Source organism: Miscanthus floridulus, chromosome 4 (assembly GCF_019320115.1).
Source record: "Miscanthus floridulus cultivar M001 chromosome 4, ASM1932011v1, whole genome shotgun sequence".
Classification (NCBI taxonomy): domain Eukaryota; kingdom Viridiplantae; phylum Streptophyta; class Magnoliopsida; order Poales; family Poaceae; genus Miscanthus; species Miscanthus floridulus.
The window spans coordinates 18,326,609-18,335,483 of NC_089583.1; the positions used below are offsets into that span (position 1 = coordinate 18,326,609).

The 8,875-nt window shown below is 45.4% G+C and overlaps 1 protein-coding gene across 1 annotated transcript; it reads right to left on the reverse strand.

Annotated features, from left to right (window-relative positions):
* Positions 1–270: 270 nt before the first annotated feature.
* Positions 271–7,633, reverse strand: LOC136551063 (protein argonaute MEL1-like). Its single transcript, XM_066542653.1, has 21 exons — positions 6,911–7,633; positions 5,601–5,791; positions 5,358–5,498; positions 5,125–5,258; positions 4,416–4,525; positions 4,230–4,336; positions 4,008–4,143; positions 3,812–3,928; positions 3,500–3,607; positions 3,336–3,407; positions 3,031–3,150; positions 2,799–2,937; positions 2,412–2,527; positions 2,191–2,331; positions 1,900–2,045; positions 1,749–1,811; positions 1,473–1,672; positions 1,159–1,232; positions 984–1,078; positions 827–858; positions 271–645 (listed from the first exon to the last, which is right to left on the reverse strand). Exons 1-21 carry the CDS (start codon positions 7,589–7,591, stop codon positions 464–466), a joined length of 3,105 nt encoding a protein of 1,034 aa, XP_066398750.1. The 5' UTR covers positions 7,592–7,633; the 3' UTR covers positions 271–463.
* Positions 7,634–8,875: the final 1,242 nt, after the last annotated feature.

The window sequence follows — 8,875 nt, forward strand, 5'->3', positions numbered from 1 at the left end:
GGCGAGGAAGGCTCGCCAGAGCTAGAGAAGATGGCGGCAGTTGGGGGAGAGGAAGAGGGTGTCTCCGGCGAACCCTAGCGCCTGCGGCGGGGCGGTGGCCGGCGGCAGGGGCGAGCTCTGTTTTTTTTTTCTTTTTTGGCAAGCAAAATAATTTATTTCCTAAAATGGAGTGTGCATCCGGAAATTTGATTTCCCGCACGCGCATGCTTTAGTGTTGCCTTGATATACTACCCAAATTCTATGAATATTTCAAAGAGGAAAAAAAAAACAAAACCACAACTAAAAATTCATTACCAGCACTCATGCAAAATAGTCAGAACAGATATCAATACCAGTTTACCGAAGACACTAAAAGTTGCATCAGCAGCTAAGTTTATAAACTAATAAGACATCTTGCATTACTGAGGGAACCTGAAGCCAAGGCATGCAACACTAGAAGCAAACAGCAGCTCGCGCCGGCTCATCAGCAGAAGAACATCACTTCCTTCACATTCTCCTTGATCTGGGGGAGCCTGCGGAACGCAGCTGGACCACCGCCGGCTGCGGCGGCACCGCCACTGACAACTGAGATTCCATCGGTGCTATCTTGCTCGTCATAGTACCTCGCGCGGAATGCTGCCAGGTGAGCGTAGTAGGCTGGTGGAACTGCATGAAGGAGGATCAGAATAAATATTCCAGTGCTAAACAAAGTTACTCCAAGATCATCAATCTGGACATAAATAAAGAATGAAACAGGAAAAGAAAACTAATCTCCCCATGTAATGAAGCAGCAATACTTGGCTAATCAGTAATCAAACAAACAGATTGGTGAGACTGTTCGACTTACCAACAGAGACAGCGCGCGTGCAGCGTGCGTATCTGCATTTGCAAAACAAAGATAAGCTTGAGTTCAGATGGCAGCAAATATATTGGGTTGGGGAACAAATATAGTATAGTAACACAAAAGTTGGAGCAGTGGTGAATGGGAGTCGGGTCAAGCTTACGTGTAGCACAGGTTGTTTGTGAGCATCTGCAGCGCATCAGCCGAGAAATGGTTCTCATCGTAGAGGACATGATAGTGTGTTGGCCTGCTTGTTCCCTGAAGAAATAAATTCACATTCAGAGTGACAAATATTACACAATCAAAAAGCCTGCGGCCTGAGTGTCTGACACACATACCTTAATTCCAGCATGGCTACAAAGGTAGAAATCAAACTCGCTGGGATGACAAATGCTGGTATCAACCACAGTTCCTGTGGAAAAAGAAGTCACAAATCACAATCAACATGTATATGCTCAAAATAATATCATAATTATGTTAGTAGCGGAGATCTCCCTAAGATATAGTGTAGCTAGTGTGGTGGTTGTCTTTAAGCCAACAAGGGTCCAATTCTCACTGACTACTGCTGATGATAAGGTGGATGTTTCTTCTGCCTGTTTACGTTTTTACTTTTATAAATTATATAAACAAGGATTAAGATCATGGTACTAACCAGGAAGAATGTTTCCACTTTTGTCAGTAAGATCTCTCCTTCCATGAACTTCAGGGAAAAGCCTTGTGTGGTGCCTTTTCTGTACCACCACAAATGTCACTGGGGGTAGATACCCATCTTGCATAGAGGCACAGGCCTTCCTGATTGCGTCCATTTCATGGAGCAAAACGTGGCTGAATTGTCCCTCACTTACACCATCCCTAAATAAACAAAACAAAAGTAATGGAAGTCATGAAGGCTTCATCAAAGACTTATGTAAATAAGTCAAGCACATACCTGTAAAATATAATCCTTTGGGGCTTTCGGCCAGTCCTCTTATAGAATGAAGTCAGCAACTCTCTGCAGAGCATAATTCAGCAGCACCTTAGTTTCAAACTGTCGTGTCTTTCATTCAACAGTTCGCATGAACACAAAGGATACAAGTCACCTTATCATTCCACCGTTCACTGGAGTGCCCTTCTCTGGATCTGTACCAGTCCAGAAGAGATTTTGTATAATCTCTTCCCTATGTGCTTGCGCCGAGACCAGTGCTTTATATGTTGTGACTTGTGGCCAGTCCATGGATGCAACGACCTGCAAAAGGTTATACCATCTATTCCATTACTTTGTGTCGCAACATATCCATTGGGAGTAAATGTTCAAATGTGCAGTGAAAAATTCTTTTAAATTACTATAGCATTTGAACGAAACAATAGTTAGCAGAGAACAAGAAACTGACAGCTGCAATAGAAGCCGAGGAATCTTCTCCTGCTGTAGGATGGGTAACATCAGCACCAAAAATTATTGTTGGCACATCTGAGACAAAAGGTATTCCATTAGGCACAAAGGCTCTCTCAAGCACTGTATTGCGCCCTCCGACCTGACAAAAGGCAGACTAAATTTCAATTTCCATAACAGCTGAACCACACAAGAGAGAAGAAAGCAGTAAACTGCACTGACCTTCACATTGATTTTGAGGGCAACATTTTCAAAATACTGCTTGTTTTTGTTCTTCTTCGGATTGATGCACTGAGATACTATACCAAGGTCAGTCTCGCACATCCTCTTAATTCTCCCTACAAAATTGCACAACGATGAGTTTACCATAAAACCAAGCATAAGTGCCGCTGGAAAAGTACACTGCACATTTGCTACACATACAATGCGAATAACATGCCTTGTGTATGCTACTCATGATAACTTCCCATATGACAAAAGCAATATAACTTGCTACTGGTTAGCTTTTCCCATAGAATTGTGTAAAGAAAGTTTCCCATATCAACATGCACGTAATTTTATTTTCACAAAATTTATAAGTTCCACAGTTTTTTTCAAAGATGCACGTACCATAGTGACCAGAAACATCTGGAAGAATCACAATAAGCAGCTGCAAATTCGGAGCCCTCATGTGAACATCCCTTAAAGCAGCTTCTATGTGGTTGGGTGAGGCTGACTGAACTTCGGTCACTGGCCTTGGATTGAAATCCTGAAATATCACTGACGTCAAATTCAACATGCCGTGGCTTATGATTATGTTAAACAGCTATAATAGTATCCAGAAGCATATGCACGAATTTACCATGCCAATGGAATTGCACATCTGAGCCAAGTCCTCGCATATTCTGTCTACTACATGAAGCGGAATCCGCGAAAAGCTCAAACAAGTCCAGCTGTGAACGGTTCCACCATTGACCATTTTCTGGAAACAAAAAGTGAGAACCTCAGTAGGAAGACTACTCCAAATCCGACAATAACCAACTCTAGGAACCACCAAATATTTTGTTTGCACTTTTATGTACTTATTATAGCAACGTAAAATGAAAATGATCTTGCAAGAAAAAAAAATCAGATCAGGAAATTTAACTAGCCAACATATAGAATCACCTTGTTAATCATATTCCATTGCCCCAAACTTGGTGCAACGGTTTTCTCCTTTCCAGATTCATGATATTTCAGCTGAAACAAGTTTAAATATAGGTCATTCTTGGAATTAATTAAAAAGGAATAAAATACAAATCATCAAATTGAGAATGCTGCATAATAGATACCATAGGTGAAGGCAGAACACGAGCTTGCACATTAGCCATCTGGTTGGCCACAGTGATCCCAAACACCTGTGCCATCTTATCAGCTGAATAGTTGTTGTGGCAAACCATCTATACAAGATAAATAAACATTTTACTCATGGCACTTTATTTGATGTGACAAAACATCAGAAATAACAAAGGATCAAACGAAAGAGAAAATTACAAATTTTCAAAAATAAAATATTCAGTACAAAAAGTTACACATTTAAATTTGTAAAGGACACTTGCCAATCAAAAAAGCAGTGTCACAGCCAAAGTTAGCTTGGCCTATACCTTAACAATGCTATCCTCCCTCTCCTGAGGACGTTTACAGGTTGCCTTCAGTATGCTGGCCACCTGTGTGTCGCTGAGCTTCCTAGGATACCTCTGCCCTTCAATGATTTGGCACACCTGAAAAAACACATTATGCATATAACTATTGCATGGTGCAGCAGGTGCTGTGTAGGAATCACAAAGATGCAAATATTACCTCCATTGGTAAATATATCGGCTTAGAATCATTGCCGGACTGCAGGCAGGGCCAAGCAGTGTAGCGCAACCGGTAATTGTACCGTTGTGCAAAGTACTGGACAACAGTCAACTCAGGGCCTTCGTTACAAGAAAAGCTGAAGACAAGAAATGGAAATGAATAAGTTCGTCTTGGTACTAGACCAAACAGGCAATGAGGGAAGAGATATGAACAGATGGATACCTCAGCTGAGCCAATGGAACAGGAGTAATCCCAGTTATCTTGTAGATGCTTCTTTTTCCCTGCTGGTGTGTAGTCTCAACACGAACTCCGCGCAGGGCTTTCTTAAGCTGAAATTTTGTAGATAGAGACAGATCAGTGGTTACTGTAGTTAAATTGAATGTAACAACTTTTGTTGATAAATGCTACCTTCAAACGATCCCTGTCCGAAAAAGGTTGGGCGGGGTTTGTCAGCCGAAGACAATCGGCAACAAATTTTACCACAGGGATAGATTGGTAAAATGAAGTCGAGCATATATCTGAACAACAGAAGTCAGTTTAAGAGGTTATAAAAACGAAAACATATGCACATGGACATTGATCACATAAAAAAAGAAGGCCCCATCTACATTCCACTAAGAGTAAGGCCCCATTTGGCATGGGTCCAAATGGCTCCGGCTCCTTGCTACAATGCGCTGAGGAGCCAAAGCCATTGAAGTCAAAATTAGTGGTTTCACTGGCTCCTAGTTCATGAAGGAGTCGGAGCCGTCCGTACCTCTATCAAACGAGGCCTATGAGTTTTGAGGCAAATTTCAACTTTCAGAAATGTATGCCACACAAGAGGCTATTTTGATCGTTGTGCCAAACAGCACAGTTCATATTTATGTTCCAACTGAACTTGAGATGCAAGCTCCTGTGGCATACACATAAATATTGAACCAACAGTGGCACACCAGCAAAATAGCAACTTGTGTGTGGCTTACAACAAATTTTCTTCGCGACCGTGCCTTAGCACGTGCTTACACACAAAATCGAAAGCAATGTTCAACCGAACCCCTCAATATTGAGACTCAATCAAAATCAAGTAATTCTTTGGTGCAATTTTGTACATGTTTATTTTCTGGATAAGATCATTTACCAAAGTTCAATGAGAGGCCCATTTGAGTTGGGCGCAAGCTCTGGTAATATCCTCCCCAGCACTCTAGTCCACCACCAATGTCCTCCCCATCACCAAACTTCTTGGAGAAGAAGGAACGAGAAAGAGTGACATAACTGCAAAACAAAAGGAAATTAGTAAGCACATGGTTAGCAGCTCAACAAAAAAGGATACTGCAGAAAAGAAACAGTGAAGAAATGGCACTGATATCCTACTTAAGAGAAGGCGACTCTCTCAGGGCAACATCCAGAGCTTGAATTGTGTCATATGGCGCATCCCTTTGCTGACCCTTGAGGAATTGCTGAAGATGGTACAGGTTTGGCCGTGCCGCATATCGGATTGTCACCTTGTACTCACTGAATTTCAGCAATTAAAATAACAGGATGCGAATTTCATCAGTAAGCAGCTGCAAATCACAAGAGAGTGTACTGCACATAGGACACAGGAGTGGTACTTACATTTCTCGGCGCCCCAACTTGACAACAAACTCCATTGATTTGAATGGCAGCTCGCCTGCGGTGTACAGGCTCTTGCTTCCATCATAGGCAGGTATCTTGTGGGTGAGGGATGTCGCACCATGCACCTTGAGAAGCTCTGACAAGATCACCCTGTTGATTCTTCTTGCCTTTGGTTCAGGATTGATTAAAACCTGATAATGTGTATGGGTCGAGTCAAATATGTATGGAACCAAAAAAACACCTTCCAATCAGACATTAATTAAGAGATAAACATCAAATATTTCTTGCATACATAGGAATAAATCACACAGATTTCAGCAAACAAAACCCAGGACAAAATCGAGCAAGATGACAACCAAATGGATATCTACATCAATTACAAGCGCTAGAAGTGTAGTGCTACTGATCAGGTATGCAGGTTTCGAACATGTTCAAGTTGTCTGGTAAATAAATTCAGAATAGGAAGCTGTCATCCACTAATCCCAATGTTTCTTCTTCTTTTTGTTTGATAAACACGCTGAAACTCATCCATGGTTGCTGGACGCATGTGTCTCACACAGTCACACAACACCACAAGTCCACAACAAAAAGGCTGTGGCTACTGGCTACCCCCAACCTCGCATAGAAATAAACCGCTACCAAGAAACACAAAGAACCCTCACCAGGACAAGGAAAGCGAAATCATTACGAATCGACCGTGCAACCACCAAGAATACTAAAGACCTTGCCTAAACCGTCTATCATTGGCAAAGCAGTAATGGACTGGCCATTGGTTCCCTCGTCAGGAAATGGTGAAAAGCAACAAAGCTTCCTCACACGCATACTGAACAAGAAGACATGTGACCGGTGACCCCCTCCTTACACCAACAAGGCAGCAAGTAGGGCACACACGCAAACTGTAGACATTTGCTCAAAAACGGCAACTGGAAAAGTACTTAAAGAAAATCGGACGGCTAATACTTCTGCGAAGGAAAAGGCTGCGCGATCCATCGGAATCGGAAGCTAGCTAGTACGCGAGAATCGCACGGTACACCAAGCAGATAAACACTGCTATACCAGATCCACGCGAACAGAAAATGGTAACTTCTGCAAAATTACCGTGCGGCTAAAACCCTGAAATAGAAAGCGGAAAAGAAAGGAAACCGCAGCTAATACGAGCAAGGTGAGTCTCATCCCGGCACATTAAGCACCTAGCGTCAGAGATCATGTACAAAGATCAAAACAATATCGACAGATCCCGAGCAATCGGACGCCGCAAAGTGCAAAAGTACGAGAAGATGGAGGAAGAAGATGAATGGGGTGGAGCTCACGTCATAATGGCAGATGTCGTTGTCGGCCACCTGCACAACGAAATGGTTTGCGCGAACGAGGAGCTTCCTTCCCAACGTGCCGAACCCGGGCCGCGAAGGCGGAGTGATCCCCTTGCTCGAGAGGGGCGGAGCCTGCGGAGGACCTTGCGCCTCGGATCTACCTGCAGCAGGCGCGGCACGAGCGGGATCGTCCGCCACGGCCAACCTCCCCATGCCCGCCGCCAAAGCAGCTCCAGCCGCCCCGGCGGGGGCTTGAGGCGCTTGCGCCGAACTTGCCGACGGAGCAGAAGACGAGGCCGCTGCCTGAAATGCCGGGGCGGCAGGGACCGGCGCTAGAGGGCGAGGCGCGGCGGCGCGGGCTGGTACCGCCACGCCGGCGCCGCGGCTCCGGCCTCCGCCCTCGACGTTCCCGATCGGTGGCAGCGGCTGCTGGTAGCCGACGCCACCTCGGCCTCCGGGTTCGCGGCCTCCCCCGTCGCCGCGACCGCCGATCCCGCGCCCTCGGCCGAGGCCGCCGCCTCGGCCTCCGGGTTCGCCGCGTCCATCGTCGCCGCGACCGTAGGGTTGTTGGTAACCTCCGCCGCCACCAACGCGGCCACCGATCCCGCGCCCCCTGCCCTCGCCGCCCCGACCACCACCAAAGCCTTGCCCTCCGCCGCCACCGCGCCCACGCGAAGCCATGGTGGGAGGATTGGGGTTTTGCGAGGTGGAAGGCGAAGTGGAAGGAAAGAAGTAACTGACTAGCGAGATGACCAGGCGGCACTTTTTATAGCCAAGATGGGCAGGCAGACGGACCCGGCGGCTGCACGCAGTCCTCCGGCCTGATCCTGTGGGGAGCGGACCTCCGGGCTATGCCGAAGCTCACTGAATGTTGGGCCAGCGTGAGGTGGGTCCCACTTGTCAATGAAGATAGAGTATACTTCTATGTACAACTAGCGTAGGCGCATAGTCCGGTCCAAATGCCACGAGATTTTTCTTCTGGAAAAAGAAACGTGAGACCACCAACTAAGTTTCCATGTATAAATCCACGCAATTTTGTGATCCTTGGATCCAAAATCTAACCATATTGATATTTCAACTAAACCCTAATCCCTCAAGCACCCTCACCCCGCACCCTACCTACCGCCGCCGTCGCCGCTTAGGGATGAAAACGGACGGAAGCGGGCGGAAAAACTCCTCTCATGTTTTCGTTTCTACGTTTTTAGCGAAAACAGGATTGGGTTCGAAAAAAAACGAAAAAAAAATGGATGGGGATATATGAAAATACGAAAACAGACAAATACAGACGAAGAGCTGGAAAATATAAAAGTACGGCCGAAGCAAGACGAGGCTGGTCGCCGCCTATATAAGAGATTGAGAGGGCGTGTGGCCACCCAGGAGGGTACCCGAGCCCCGACGGTCTTGTGCGTCTAGCAAGAAATTTTACCCGACATCAATTGCAGGTATGGGTAAGAAATTAATTCGCTGGTACGCATTGGGGGGAGGGGGGCATTTGCTCTTCCCGTATCATACCCGACCTGGTGCCATCCTCAGCAGCCAAGTCACCTCTCGGTCAAATGATCTCATCGAGTCACCCCGCGGCAGGCTAGTTGCAGCAGCACTGTCCTGTTGTATTCTGAGCCTGACACGCGTCGTGTCTAGGTTCTTTTTTAGGACGGGGGAGTAGAGCACTAGTTAGGGTGAGTAGTACTACGTACTATACTTACTAGTACTATTTGTGTAAGGGTGCGTTTAGATCCAAAAATTTTTGGATTTTGGCTCACTGTAGCATTTTGTTTGTATTTGGTAATTAGTGTCTAATTATGGACTAATTAGGTTCAAAAGTTTCGTCTCGCGATTTCTCGACCAACTGTGTAATTAGTTTTTTTTCGTCTATATTTAGTACTCCATGTATGTACCGCAAGATTCGATATGACAGTTACTATGCAAAATTTTTTGGCAACTAAACGGGGCCTAAGATAAGAA

Excerpts from the sequence above, each read along its gene's own strand:
- LOC136551063 (XM_066542653.1), bottom strand. The coding sequence starts at position 7,591 with ATGGCTTCGCGTGGGCGCGGTGGCGGCGGAGGGCAAGGCTTTGGTGGT. Across the intron at positions 1,812-1,899 it reads GTGAACGGTGGAATGATAAG|AGAGTTGCTGACTTCATTCT; the intron begins GTGACTTGTATC and ends TATGCTCTGCAG. Across the intron at positions 1,233-1,472 it reads AAGTGGAAACATTCTTCCTG|GAACTGTGGTTGATACCAGC; the intron begins GTTAGTACCATG and ends CTTTTTCCACAG.